The sequence below is a fragment of the Momordica charantia genome, assembly GCF_013281855.1.
Source record: "Momordica charantia cultivar OHB3-1 chromosome 8 unlocalized genomic scaffold, Mcharantia_2.0 BLBB01000008.1, whole genome shotgun sequence".
NCBI lineage: Eukaryota > Viridiplantae > Streptophyta > Magnoliopsida > Cucurbitales > Cucurbitaceae > Momordica > Momordica charantia.
In genome coordinates, this window is record NW_028275166.1 from 6489468 (window position 1) to 6504772 (window position 15305).

The following is a 15305-nucleotide window of genomic DNA, read 5'->3' on the forward strand; positions in this document are numbered from 1 at the left end:
AACAAATAAAAAGCAAAATGTACCTACTAAAAACATTTTTAAATACATAATTAAATACAAACAAATCAAGCTTGTAATGAAAAATACTCGTTTGGAACCTGACCACTAAATATTTGACAATGCATTATTATTTTAAAAAAATTATATTTTTACATTTTTCTATCTTAATTGTTAAATATTTACGGTCGAGAGAAAAAGATTCATCTTAGAGCGAGCATTTTCTACCTGAAAATTTAACTTGTTAATATATTATTATTATTATTATTATTATTATATATATATATATATATATATGATTTTTTTTCTTTTCGAGGTGCTGGTGAATATTTTATTGAAGATGCCTCATGTGGCGAGAAAATAGAAACGACTAGGAATATTGTTCTTTACAAACGTGCCCAAGAGCGCGTACTCTTCAACCACCCGAACATCGGCCCTACAGTCGTTGATGAACGGCGGAAAGAACAGCCAAAAGCAAGTCGAGAAGAAGAATCCGACCGTCAGAGGAACGGACACCGCCGGAGGAAGCGGCGGCAGCCGCCACTTCTCGATCCACAGCCTCTTCACCACCATCTCCGCCGCCAGACAACCGCCGTGAAGAACGAAAAACGCCGAGATCTCCCACGACGGCGGCCACGCGCGGGACATGTAGAAGAACATGAACTCGTGCATCGCCGCCGACGCCAGAAATGTGGCCGCCACGGCGGCGAGTGGGGCCCATTTGGGTCCGAGGAATCTGGCGGCTGCGCGTAGGGCGGGGCGGTAGACGGCGGGGCGGAGGATTCCGGTGACGGCGAGGTTCCAGCGCCTTCCCCAGAAGTCCTGGAGCGAGGTGGTGAGGTAGGGGCGGTGGAACATGGGGTGGAGCTCGACGACGCCGCCGAGGGAGGAGCGGACGGCGGCGGCGGCGGCGGCGAGGGAGAGCTCGAGGAGGAAGTAGATGTGGAAGCAGAGGAGGAGCCAGAGGAGCTTCTGGGGGAGGAGATCGCTGAAATCGTAGGCCCGGACCAGCGCCGCCACGAGCAAGATCTTCACGGCGTAGTTTAATAGAGACTCGTGGTGGTGATGGGATTTTATAATTGCCTCCATTGGAGCACCTCCATTGCAATTTTCCGAGCCTTTTTCAAGTGGGTTTTGGTTGAATTTGATGGGGAGAGAAGCCAAGGCACAGAAAATCCCTGTCCAACAAATGATTAAATTTAAGTTAGCAAATTCTCGGATTTGGGAGCAATTTAAACATCATCTCATAGTAGAACTATTGATTTCCTAGTATATAAAATTCGGGTTTGGTAGCAATTCAAACATGATATCACTATAGAACTATCAATTCTGTAATATACAAACACATGATATCACAGTAGAACTATCAATTTTTTTAAATTGGAATTCGGCAGCAATTTAACATGTCAGTAGAACCATTGATTTTACTTTTTTTTTTTTTTTTAATTATATTCGTGAATAAGAAACTTATTATCATTTTCATTTCATACGACGTACCTATGGAGATCCTGGGGTCGGCTAGAGGGCCCTGGTCGACGGCAAAGAGGAGGAGTTTGAAGTTGGCGAGCCAAGCAACGAAGAAGGCGGTGAGGCCGCCGAGATGGAGAGAGTGGAGATTAATGGGGAGGTAGAGGAAGAGGGAGATCACCGGGAAGAAGAAGATGAGTCTACCGGTTCCCGGTCGGATTATTTTTCCGACGCCATAGCAATAGCAGAGAGAAATCCATACTGAAAACCAGACTTTGAAGAAGTTCAGAAGCTCATCCTCCATTTTCTTTGGCTCTCTCGCCGGAGCGCCGGTGGCCGGTTTTTTAACTACTGCTGCGCTCTCTTTGATGACGATCCAAAGCTTCGTAATTCTTTTACCACTAATTTTAATAACAATTTAAGTGCGGTAGAAAATTGTTGTATTAAAAAAAAGGAAAAAGAAAAAGAAAAAGCTTTTGCGTCCTTAGTGGAGAGTAGGATTTCAATTTTTGTTAAAAATAAAAAATAAAAATCATAGATTTTTTTAGATACAAGATGGAATTTTATATCTAATAAACAAATTTAATAGGAACCTTTAATTTTATGTAAAATGACTTATTACACATCTTAGAAATATATTTGGCACATATTTTAAAAGTGGAATCTTATCACAAATAAAATTAAAAGTCTAAGGTGTCTGCTCCCTTAAAATTTTGGTTCCTATAATCATTAAATTTTCAATTAGATCCTAGTAGGTTTTTTTTGTTAATGATCTATTTGTTTCTCCAAAATTGTGAGTGATTTAAAATCTATAAACGAATTTAGTTAAAATAGGATTTCATAACATTCCCATTTGACTTTGTCTTATTTAAGCTTTGTATTAATAAATAATATTAAAAATTTATATTAGTAAATTTTTTATTCTTTCTCTACTCAACCAGTACTACATTTTCATTTCAAATAAGATAAAAGAATTTAAAAGGATCGTTTCTTATTTATTTTGTACATTGATGATATTGATGCACGATTTGGACATGGGTCCGAAATTGAATGGACGAATAACTGTCCACATAAGATATTATTTGAACATTAGTGTAGTGCTAAGTATAAGACACTCTAATCTTAACTTAAACAAAGTGTTATCTCACACTTCAAACCTCTCCTCTTATTTATTGAAGCCTATTCGGCTAGTTCGGTTGATTGACTCGATTAGGTCTAGCGGCTCGTTTTGATTGATTTTCAACTGATAGATTATCTCTAGTCAAGTTGAATTTCATATTCCTTTCCCAACTAAAAAAAAGTCAGGAACGTTAAAATTTATCGTTAAAAAATAATCCTCGATACTAAGAAAGAAGTCACCTCCAATATGATTACTCAACCACCGCCTTAGGTTATAATTTATAATTTAGCTTTAATTAAATGTTTAATGCAGTGAATCAAAATATTTTCTATTCTTTTAACTTTTTCAGTCCAAAAATATTATATTGATTTTAAAATAAACAAAATCCATTCATGAATAATGAATAAAATAAGAGGCCTTAAGTGTATCGTGACCTTTATTAATTTCATGCTCACATGCATTGAAAATGACAATTTGTTTTTGTTTACTGTTATTAGATATAAAAAAATATCAATAAAATGTATTTATTTATTAAATATAATAGGAATAAATAACTTGAAAGTGATCACGAATTAGGCTATGTTTCTTTCACTCAAACGATGTTGGAATATCTCATCTTCGACTATTAATAATTAATTATTAGTGTTATGGATAAAGTAAAATTTTTATCTACGAATAAATTAGAGAAACACCTAATAAACCATAGATAAAATATAATTTTGATACAAATCCATTACAGAAAAATCTAGAAAAATCTAGTAAATTGGTTCAAGTCATCCAAAGTCTTTCAAATTAGAAATGATCTAAAAGATTGCATTCTCGAGCACAAATTATTTAGATACAATATATCGGTCATGCACCATGATAAATGCATAAATATATAAGAGACCGATGCAAAAGGATTAAGAATTCACTATTTTAATATTCTTGAGGTCTCCATTTCTTTTTTTTTTTTAGAAATTTTGAAGAGAGATAAAATATTCGAATCTTTGGAATATAATTTAAGGAAGGTTTGTTAAACGACATGTTATTTAATTAAAATTAAAAACAATCTTATATTAAGTTTTTCTACCCCGAAAGAATGAAAAACTTTTTAATTGAATTTTTGTAATAACATGACCTTGAATAAATGATAACAATGAAAGAGATTCATTAGTTAATAATAACATTAAAAAAATGTAGCTCTTGAACGACTAAGTTACATATATATATATTTTTTAAACCAATCTTTGTGAGAGAGGGTTGCTTTTATTTTAATCCAAAATAATTAATTTATAGTTCAAAAAATTTTCAGATAAATTCAAATTATTTAATTTGCTAGCCTCTACCTTATATTGTGTCTTATTTGTTTCTTTTTTTTTTCTTTTTAATATTGGTTAGTATTACTTCTTTGTTGTAGGGTTATTTTATTAAGTATGAGTTATTAAGTCTATGTTTGAATGGTGCAAGAAATAGGTTTGTTAAGTCAATTTATTAAACCTATGTTTAGGAAATAGGTTTGTTAAATCAATTTCTTAAACATTATGTTTAGATACTACTTTGTTAAATCTGAATTTATTAAAACGTGGTGTTTGGTGAGTATGGTGAGTAGATATTGAAATTATAAGAAATAATAAATAGTTTATATATTGATTATTTAATTGAAATAATTAAAATTAATTATTGACAAAAAAAAATATTTGGAAAATCACCTTATTGAGAATCACTTAAAATAATTTTAGAAGAATCATTGCGTATATTTTAAAATTAAAGTGATTAATAATCACTCCAAACATGTCAAAAATAGTTACTCGATGTTTTATAAATCTTAGATTTCATCACAACCAAATACACCAAAATGGTACAAAATACAAATTAATTTTTTTAATATTAACTCGATGTTTTATAAATCAACTATTTTTTTTAGACATATAAATCTTAACTTTTATAAATCTTAAGATTCATCTCAAACAAACTTCTAGAACCAAATACACCTAAATCGTAAAAAAATACAATTTTTTTAAAAATATTAACCCAATGTTTTATAAATCAACTCTTTTTTTCAGACATAACCCACAATCACTTCCTAACTACTATTTCTAAAATCAATTTTAACTGATTTTTATTTTCTCTAAAATCAATTTTTTTATTTGCCTAATATCAATATTTTAAATGGTGTGTTTTAGAGTGGTGTTAGAAAGAGTAATTAAAAAAAAAGATTTAAATATAACTATTTTTCAAAATCAGTGTCCAATACCTTAAAAATCAATTTAAAAGTGATTTTAAACTTTCTTAAAATCAAGTTTTTTAATTTGTCAAGATCAATGAAAAAATGACTGATTTTGATAATGGCAAAAGTGAGAAACACGCCGAAAAAAGGTGATTTTGTCATCACAAACCTGCCCTATAACTTTCAAGTCAATTAAAAAATTTTATCTTATAATTTTGATTAAATTACTAATTCATTCTCTGAACTTTTAAATTTGTGTATGTAACATGTCTCTGAATTTAAAAAAGTATCTAATAGATTTCTAAATTTTTAATTTTATGTACGTCGCCAAACTATAAAATTGTTTAATAGGTCCATAAATTTACAACTTTGTATCTACTAAATCTTAGAAAATTCAAAATTTTAAAAAATTAACATATATATAAGATATAAAATTGAATTTTGTATCCAACAGAACCATCAACTTTCAATTTTATGTCTCATTAGTTTGTAAATTTTTAAGCTAGAAAATATTAAATAGTCCAATAACATATTAAGCACAAAATTGAAAATCTATACCTATATCATGGTTAGGAACTTGTTAGGCACTTTAAAATTCGGACAATTATTAAACACAAAATTAAATATTCAAAGACCTATTCGATACTTTTGAAATCATACCGTCAACTTGAATACAGTTTAATTAACTTGATAATACTTACAATTTCGTATCCCCACCTCAACATGTTATATTAAAAAAATATTTTTAAAAAATTCTACTGACTCATTATTCGCAAGTCCATAAAAGTTCATGAAGTAAGTTTACAACTTTACATTTAGGTATAATTTTTTTTTATTATAATTTTTATTTTGTTTGAAAAAACAATGATAGTAATCACAGCGAAATTAATCAATTGTTAACATGGCACGGGAACCACCTGCTCTCGCCAGGTCAACTCCGAAAATAAAAAATAAAAAATTCCTTTTTCATTATAAAAATTCCCACGTTGGAGCTTTTATATTGTTATTTTTAGAAATTTCCGCATCTAAGTTGTATTTATTTAATTTTATTCTTAGTTAAATAATGGAAGAGAAGAGAGGTGAAACCATCCTTGGGATAGTAATATTTATTACTTATACTTAAAATTTTTTAATAGTTTTCAACTTTCGATTGTATGTTTAATAATAAGTCTATGAATATTTAATTTTGTATCTCTCGATCCTATGATGCATTGAATAAATTATTTGAGGATTATATGACAAATTTATTTTGAAAAATTCAACTATTTGGTGATGTAAGTCTGATGTAGACATGTAAGATTTGAGAGTTTATGAGCTATCAAAATCTTTTTAAAAATATAGAAATTAAATAGACATAAATTTAGAAATTTAGAGACTTATTACGATTTTTTTAAGTATAATGACTTAATAGAGACAACGAGGATAAATTTGTAATTTAATAAAAATATTTATTTTTATTTTTATTTTTTACTTTTATTTTTTAATTAAAGTTTACCCAATGTCATTAGTAATTAGCTTTAAATAATGAGAAGTCAATATGACAAATTATTTGTGGTTGCATATTGGAATAGCTGCACAAATCTAACCGCATATTATATGCGTTTAAGCCTCCTATTCTTGTACTTCTTGAGCCCTCTATTCCTCATTTGATAGTGGGTATTGCCTGACCTACTAATACAATATTTCATATACAATATTTCATTTGGTTACGGATACTCCTAATATACTATGTTGTTTGAGTCTCATATTTCTTTTATATATATATATATATATATATTTTAAAACTCGTGGAAGATTTACTTGTTGTTTGTTGAAGTTCTTCAAAGAGGTTTCAACTTCAAAGTTTTTTGATTTTCGGGAACTCTTCCATCATTTCTTAGAACATTAATTGTGATATTGATCGCATGAGAAAAACGATATCTAAATATATATTTACAACCAAAGACCCTCTACATAATTTTTAAGGTAAAGCAATGATCTACATCATTGTCAATAACCGAAGAGCATTGTCTCGATCTCCTCCGTGCGAATTCAAAAGGATTAGTTCCTACTGTAGGAGAGTTATAAATTATGAACCTTCCACTCCACAATGATTGTTAATGAGTAGTGGTGGGCCTCTAAATTTTGGATGGTCCTACGTGGGTTTGGGCTTGGTTGACTTTCACCACATGACACAATCTCATAGACTTAGTTAACTAGTTTGTTGGAATTAGTACATCGATAGGCTATTTAGACAGTATAATTACATAAAAATATTGAATGATATAAAATTTACACTTTTGTCACGAAACAATTCAATTTAAGATGGTATCCATTACTCAATTTACTAATATATCCTCTTGTATCCCACCTCAATATTAATTAATTTTTAAAATCCAAAATTGGTTACTTGGAGGTTGCATTTTAAATCCCTTAAATTTTGTCTAATTAGACTTTCCAAAATTAAAAAATATCAAATCTCCAAAATCCTCAATTATTGAAAAAATTCGAAAACCTCATCCCTTCGACTTTCTTCTTACTCTGTTGTTTTGTTTCCGTCCATTCCTTCGTCTCCGGCCGCCGTATGCGTTCCTTCTTCTCCGACCGCTGCCTCCATTCTTCTTCGTTGTCGGAACAGTCTGTCTAGCTTCTCTTTCGTCTCCGACCGTCTGTCCATTGTTTCCGTCCGTTTATCCCGAGATTTCTTTTTTGTCGTCAGGCACCCAACCATTCGAGCCTTCCATTTATCCCGACCATTGTCTAGTCGCCGATCGGAAGGTTTGTAGGCTATTTGTTTTGTCGTCGGCCACACGCACACGCACACGCACACGCACGCACACGCACAAGCACACGCGCGCGCACACACACAATATAGATGTCATAAATAAGGGCAAATTTGGTATTTGAAAAAATTTTAAATCAAGAAATTTAAAACTAGAAAATTTGTAAACATTGGAGATTTGTGAAAATATGTTTCCAAATAATTCATGGAAGACATTATGTCTGGTTGGTTTTGTCACAAGCCAAGTAGAATTATTTGATTTGCCAACATAAATTTGTAATTCGCCTCACATTTGAAAAATATGATTTTTTTCATTAGTTTTAAAAAAATGATGTGATAATTTGTTATTTATTATCATTTTAGTACAAGTCAGATGAGAATTCGAATCGATGATTTCTTATAAGAGATATTTGCTCAAATTTATCCTCTAAAACACCCATAATTTTACAAGTAATTTCAAAAGAGAAATACTTCGCGATAATCCTTCATGACCCTTTGCTTTGCTACCACTATCAAATTTTTACAGGTAAAGAAAAATGCACAAATTGTTTTTTAATGTTTTTCAAAAGAAAAAAGCACTGTCAATTATTTTATGGTTTTCCAAAACACACGGTTAATTTGGAAATAAACAATTCCAAAAGTCCTCTATAAAAAAAAATTTTGATTATTTTTATAAAATAATAATATATCAATAATTTCCCTCTGGTCTTTACCCTCTCCCTCCTCCTACTTAAAGTTGTTCAATAATCACAAATGAGTTCAAATCTTAGGAAATGGAAAATGAGATTATCAACTTCATTAATGTATGGCTCACAGTCTGTGCATCCCTCTGCTACTGCTACCTCATCGGAAAAAATGTCCGCCCCGGTGGCCGCCGCCTGATTTCCATCTTCCCCGTCGTCTGCCTCTTCCTCTACCTCCCGCTCCGCCTCTCCTCCGCCCATCTCGGCGGCCCCACCGCCTTCTTCATCGCCTGGCTCGCCAATTTCAAGCTCCTCCTCTTCTCTTTCGCCGGAGGCCCTCTATCTTCCGATCCCCCTCTCCCTCTCCGGCGATTTCTCGCCGTTTCCTGTTTGCCGATCAAGATCCAACGAAACCATCTTCAAATTTCCCAAAATGGAGAAAACACATCTCCGAAATCGAGCCCTAATGCCCCCCAAATCGAAACCCCACTACCCTCAAAATCGTTCCTCAGCTACGCGATTAAAGGTTTTCTAGTGGCGTTAATGGTGAAACTCTACGATTACAGCGAATTTATGCATCCGAAACTTGTTATGTGCATCTATAGTTGGCACATTTACTTTCTCCTCGAAATAATCCTCGCCGCCGCGAAATTCCTCGCCCGGAATCTCCTCGGAGCCGAGCTCGAGCCGCAGTTCAACGATCCGTACTTCTCCACTTCGCTCCAGGATTTTTGGGGACGGAGATGGAATCTGATGGTGACGGGCATTTTGAATCCGACGGTGTACAAGCCAACGATCCGGCTGGCGGCCCCCGTCGTCGGCCGGAAGTGGGCGCCGCTGCTGGCAGTGCTCGCGACGTTTTTCGTGTCGGCGATGATGCACGAGCTGATCTTTTACTACTTGGGCCGGATGAGGCCCGATTGGGAGGTGTCGCGATTCTTCGCCGTCCATGGGGTGGCTCTGACGGTGGAGATTTTGGCGAAGAAGGCGTGGCCGGAGAAGTGCCGGCGGGTGCCGGCGGTGGTTTCGGTGCCGTTGACGGTGGGGTTCGTGTTCGTCACCGGAATTTGGATGTTCTTCCCGCAGTTCGTCCGGTGTGGGATCGACGTCAAGGCGTTCGCCGAGTACGCGGCGGTGAGCGATTTTTTCACAAAGCGCCTCTTTCTCATCGGCGAGTTGATTTGATTTTCTGACCACAGAAACGGTTACAACTTACAGTACGTCGTGTAATAAAACTATTTTTTTCGGTCATAAGTTTTAGAAATTTAAATTTTGACTTTTCTCTAGCAGAATTTAACCTACTGTTTGTCCTTTCTTTTTTTTTTTTTGGTTAAATTAAAATTAAAATTTAAATATAATACAACTTAAGGTTTGCCTAATTAAGTTTTCAATATTTAAAACGTGTTTAATGGGTACCTTAGTCCTATTTTTATCCCTCTGACATTTTTATTATCAAATACTTTACAAAATTATAAAATTAAAAAATTGGTAAGACAGAAGTCTAGTTCAAAAATCCGTGTTATAATTTAAATTTCTTTTAATGAATGGATAGAGACATATAAATAAACAAATGTTCAAATGTTATAATAGCGTTTTGGAGAATGTTGTAATCTCAATTTTAATAAATTTGAGTGATTTATCAAGGTTGAGTACTGTATTTGGTTAAATCACATTAAAAAAAACATTTATTTGGCAATTCCTAAAACTTAGGTTACACATATTTAATTTATTGAGCTGTATTCTTTTATTTTTTTTCCTTGTTTTTGGTTTGCGTGTTTGACTTGAATTTCATTTCAAATGAAGTTTTATTTCTTACTCTTACAAATTTGCGAGTAATAACTCCAATATACACAATAATACTTACTAACATTTCAAGTGAATTGATTTTGCAACTATTATTTTATTTTTGGTGAGAGCTTGGAAAGAAAGAATTGAGATTTTTAGGGGATCCATTCTTGTCTAATAAGAACCTAAATTTTTAATCTTAATTAAACACTTTTACAGTCCGGGGACTTACACACAATTAAAAATTCAGAGACCTATTAGATATATTTTAAAATTCATAGAGTAAACTAGTAATTTAACTACGATGAAAATTTTTAATTCAGGTTGGTGAATGCCAAAATTTTAAAGATGTGTTTGGAACTAATAAACAAAATTGATTTTGAAAAAATCAGGTCAGGTGATTTTTGGATTGCATGAATCACATCCCAAAATTAGGACATTTAAAATTCTAAAATTGCCCTTACCTCTATTTTTGACAATGTATGTTTTTTTTTTTTTTTTTTCATCTCTTTTCCTTCCCTCTATTCCGTCTCCATCTCAATGATCTCTATAATTTTTCTCTCTGATTTGAAATTTTTGGACACGGTCCTTTGGATTCTTTTATTCAGCGATAGGCGTTTTATGTTTCTAATTTTTAAATCTTACCTTCGGTTTGATTAATTGTTTGGGAAATAGAAAATTTTTGGCTTGTGATGTTTGTTTTAATGATTTGGGATTTTGAGGAGGTCTGTCCAGCTCCCCACTTTGCCCACGTTTATCTCGTTTTGAAATTTAGAGGGTCTTGAGGCTAAAAGGGTCCATATATATTGTTTGTTTGCTATCTGGGAATTTACGTTATTTGTTTGCTAGCTCATGACACACCAAGGTTCTCTAAATTTAAGATGGAAAATTAGAAATACGTGTTTACCCAATTATTTATGACACTTAATAAAAAATATGGCTTCAAAACTGGTTCAGATATGCCATTGAAAGAAGCTTTAACGAAACGGTCCAAGTAATCATGTAAATAAAATTTTGTCATTCTTAGAAAATTTCTAGCTTTGCCTCTATCTACAGATCTATTGGTTGATGATAGTTTGGCCCAAAACTTTGGCTTAATTATTAAATGCAAGCCAAGTATCATGAACCATTATGTCACACTTTCTTGTCAAAGGAAGTTGACATGTAAAAGAGTTTGAAATATTTCAAAATCCCACACATATATCTCTAATTCTCTACACTTTTTCAATATAATACTTGTCCGATCCTTCTAAACTTTTTTACGTTTTTCTAGCATTCTCTTAAACTTGCTAGGCTTCTCTAGAATGCTCGAGGGTCGTTTGCACGCTTTAGGAGTATTTGACTTGAAAAATTCTATTTAAAATGCATTTTAGTAGTCTGCTCGTTATTTTATATCTACATTGTCAAATCATCACTTCTTAATTTAATTATCATGTCACGTTAACGGTCCCTTTTTTTTTTTTTTTAAATTTAACATATGGGGTGAACCTTTAATTTTTTTAGTCAAGAACATTAAAATTGGTTGAATTAAAAATCATTGTAATTCAAATTAAATTTTTAGTTAACATGAGCATATTTCAGTTGTAAATGACATCTATTCATCATCTTCAAGTTGGAGGTTGAAATTTATGTATACTCTTACTAAATTAAACCAAATGTAATAAACTTCTTCTAAATGTAGGAGACTTTTTTATTTTATTTAGTGAATTATTTGGTTGATGCCACGTGTCCTTCATAATACCGTCCGATTAAGTGAAGATCACAACATGCAACCATCCACCCATAGGTCCCATTCCATTACTTCCATACAGCATACTGTACCTAATCTTATCTCGAATAAAATCAAGCCACTCAAGTTTGCCGATTAAATCTGAGCCGTTGAAATAGTATTCTGTATACTCGCTTGAACTTGACCTTCAACAGACGACTCTCTATTACACGATTCTCATACGTACATCCCTTGCTTGACACTTTTAACTTTTTTTTTTAAATACACTTCTGGTCTATCAAGTTTGAAATTTTGCATATGTTTTATCTCTTAAATTTCAAAAACTATTCTTTTTTGACAATTATAGTAATATTATATAATTGTTTTGGTAATTAGAAAAGAATTTACATCTTTTTTCTCTCTTCTTCTTCCTTCCCTCTTTTCTTCCACTCTCTCCCTTTTCAGGATCTAGAACAAAGAGAAAGCTTTCTTCGGAAGAAAGCTCTCCAATCTGGAAGCTCCCATTGTTCTTCTAATTTTGGAAGTTGACAATGTCAGTGAAATTCATTGGAGAAGAACCGCATGAGAAAAGGAAAAAAGAAGAGAGAGGTAGGAGATTTCAAGATTACAATGGCACGATACACTCTCTTATTGGTCTCTCAATTTCTCTCAGTAATATTATTCAATATTGCTCTATACAGAGAGTTAGATCTAGATAAATTAAAATTTTTATTTTAAACCTACATCAACGAGATAGCTACATTTAATAATTTTTCAGGTCTAGTAAGGCTCATTATTACTTCAACCAATTCTCGAATCCTCAGTCCACATCTATAATGCATCTAAATGTGGGGCTAAGGATTCCTCTACAACCTTTGTCCACGTTAGGCGGATTGGTTTCATTTTTCATTTTTTTTATTTTTTCCAAAAAGTTTGCATCTTCGTTATTTATATGAATTTTTAAAATGGGTGGTTGATATACTTTTGAAACTTCCTACGTGTCATTTTTGTATTTTTCGTGAAAAAATATTATTTAAATGAAAAATGGTGAAATATAAAAACGGATTTAATGTTTTGTCCAATATTACGACCCCAAAAAATTATATTTATTATCATTTATCACCAATTGCGGTGACGCTTTTGATTGGTTTGGTGAAAAATAAAAAACTCAACCGACCAATGAGAAAGCGCCGTTCTTCACGAAACTGACCAACGCGGCGTACTCCTCAAACGCCTTCTCGTCTATCTTCAACCTCACGAACTGCGGGAAGAACAGCCAGATCGCGGTGGAGAAGATGAACGCCACCGTCGCCGGCCCCGACACCACCGCCGGCAGCCGCAGCTTCTCCGGTAGGATCTTCTTCACCATAATCTCCACCGTCAACGCAAATCCGTGGATGAGGAAGAACCACGTGATCTCCCAGTTGGGCATCATTCGGCCCAAATAGTAGAAAATCAGTTCGTGCATCATCGCCGAGACCATAAAGGTCGCCATCACCGCCGGCAGCGGCGCCCACCTCCGGCCGACTACGCGGGAGGCGAGGCGTACGGTCGGTCTGTAAACGGTGGGCTGAAGAATGTTCGTCGCCGTCAGATTCCACCGTCTCCCCCAAAAGTCCTGAAGCGAAGTGGAGAAATAGGGATCGTTGAACTGCGGCTCGAGCTCGATTCCGAGGAGATGCCGGCCGAGAAACTGCGCCACGGCCAGGATAATTTCAAGAAAGAAATACACATGCCAGCTATAGATTAACAAGAGGATTTTCGGGTGAATTGAATCTGAGAAATCGTACAATTTCACCATTAGCGCTACGAGTAAGGCTTTAATCGCGTAATTGAGGAACGATTTAGGTTGGGGATTTAGGGTTTCGCGGCGATTAGGGCTCGATTTTTCCTGTGAATGGTTTCCATTTTTGCTATCGTGGATCTTGATCGGCAGGCAAGCGACGGCGAGGAATCGGCGGAGAGGCAGCGGCGGGTCGGGGGCGAAGAGGAGGAGCTTGAAGTTTGCAAGCCAGGCGACGAAGAAGCAGGTGGGGCCGCCGAGATGGATGGAGGTGAGGAGGAGAGGGAGGGAGAGGAAGAGGGCGACGACGGGGGCGACGGCGGAGAGGCGGCCGGAGCCGGGAGGGAGGAGTTTTCCGACGCGGTGGCAGTAACAGAGAGAGATGCAGACTGTTAGCCAGAACTTGATGAAGTTAACTATCTCTCCCTCCATTTCTCTCTCTCTCCTCTGCTCTTCTCTTTATCTCTCTAGAAGCTGGAAAAGGAAATGACTGATACTAGCAGATGAATAGGGCCCTGATTTGCAATTTATAGGAGTTTCAAATCCCATTTTTTTGTCTTAACATTCCCAATTATTCCCCTTTTGTCCTTGCTAGTTTATTAGCACGTGCAACACGTGTGGTATTGGTGTTTTTGTTTTAATTGGATGAATATATTATTTTATTCATGTGATTTGATTTAATTTGTTAGTTTGTATCTTTACAAGTGCTCGGTGTACTATTTGTGATCGTCTATCAATTTAGGATCATATACCTATACGTTATTGGTGTCCGTTAACTTCAATCTCTTGTGTTCTTTGTTCGAATGAGATTGAAACACAAGATCATCTTTTCTTAAGTGCATGTTTAATAAATTTGTTTGAGATGATAGTATGGTTGTATTGAAGGACTCCACACATCGTATTTTTTATAGAATCAGAGCTAACATGGATCTATTGCATTAGTAGAAGTTGTTCATCTCGATGTAGAGTATATGGATAATTGCTTGAGTCACATCTATTTCTCATATCTAGAGAAAGCATAATTCCAAGATACATGGGTGCTTCTCGTTCTGTCCCAGTTAAATTTATCTAGAAATTTAGCTCCCATCTCTTTTAAATAGTAATAGATAAAAAGACGTTTCAAAAGTATTGAACTAAAATAAACAAAAATAGAAAGTATAAAAATTAAAAGGAAGGTTTCAAAAGTATCGAAACTAAAATAAATATAAAAATACAAAAACTAAATCTAAGGTTTTAAAAGAGTTAAAATTACAATATCAAAATACTATTCAATAAAAACAAAAAGCCCCACTATGCTATCATTTGACCATTAGAATAATATGTGAAGGGCCTCAAAATGGGAAGCCCATTAAATATCGTGGACTATCAGAAGCCCACTATGCACATTTTAAATGAAAATCTGAATAATATTCCTTGTAGGTTTCTTCAAATTTTGAAAACTATTTTGAACCAAACATTTTGGCTTTTGCTGTATTTTGCCCTTTTTTTTTTTTTTTTGAGTTAGATGATGAGTGTGTTAAAGTGTCCTCGTTCTAAACCACCTAGATTTATATCACCAATAATTTAAAAAAATTATAAAAGATTACGTAATCTTTACAATCAATCCGCCTAACGTAAACATGGTTTAGCAGTTAACACATTGAAATTTTGCCAAATAACTTGAGCATAATTTAATTGGTTAAGACATATATCCAAATCAAAAGATCGTAATTTTGAATCCTCACTCTGTATTAGAAAAGCACTAAATTTTTTTTTTGTTTTTAATAGTTTAATTAATTTTAATAAATAACTA

At 33.9% G+C, this 15305-nt stretch overlaps 3 protein-coding genes across 3 annotated transcripts; 1 reads left to right on the plus strand and 2 right to left on the minus strand.

The window, feature by feature from the left end:
• Positions 1 to 314: 314 nt before the first annotated feature.
• On the minus strand, positions 315 to 1843 carry LOC111020278 (acyl-CoA--sterol O-acyltransferase 1-like). Its single transcript, XM_022296894.2, has 2 exons — positions 1495 to 1843; positions 315 to 1175 (listed from the first exon to the last, which is right to left on the minus strand). Exons 1-2 carry the CDS (start codon positions 1766 to 1768, stop codon positions 343 to 345), a joined length of 1107 nt encoding a protein of 368 aa, XP_022152586.2. The 5' UTR covers positions 1769 to 1843; the 3' UTR covers positions 315 to 342.
• Positions 1844 to 8261: 6418 nt separating this feature from the next.
• LOC111020333 (acyl-CoA--sterol O-acyltransferase 1-like) lies at positions 8262 to 9538 on the plus strand. The gene has a single exon (XM_022296977.2). It carries the CDS (start codon positions 8328 to 8330, stop codon positions 9420 to 9422), a length of 1095 nt encoding a protein of 364 aa, XP_022152669.1. The 5' UTR covers positions 8262 to 8327; the 3' UTR covers positions 9423 to 9538.
• A 3276-nt stretch (positions 9539 to 12814) lies between these two features.
• On the minus strand, positions 12815 to 14143 carry LOC111020279 (acyl-CoA--sterol O-acyltransferase 1). The gene has a single exon (XM_022296895.2). It carries the CDS (start codon positions 13943 to 13945, stop codon positions 12899 to 12901), a length of 1047 nt encoding a protein of 348 aa, XP_022152587.1. The 5' UTR covers positions 13946 to 14143; the 3' UTR covers positions 12815 to 12898.
• Between the last annotated feature and the right edge of the window lie 1162 nt (positions 14144 to 15305).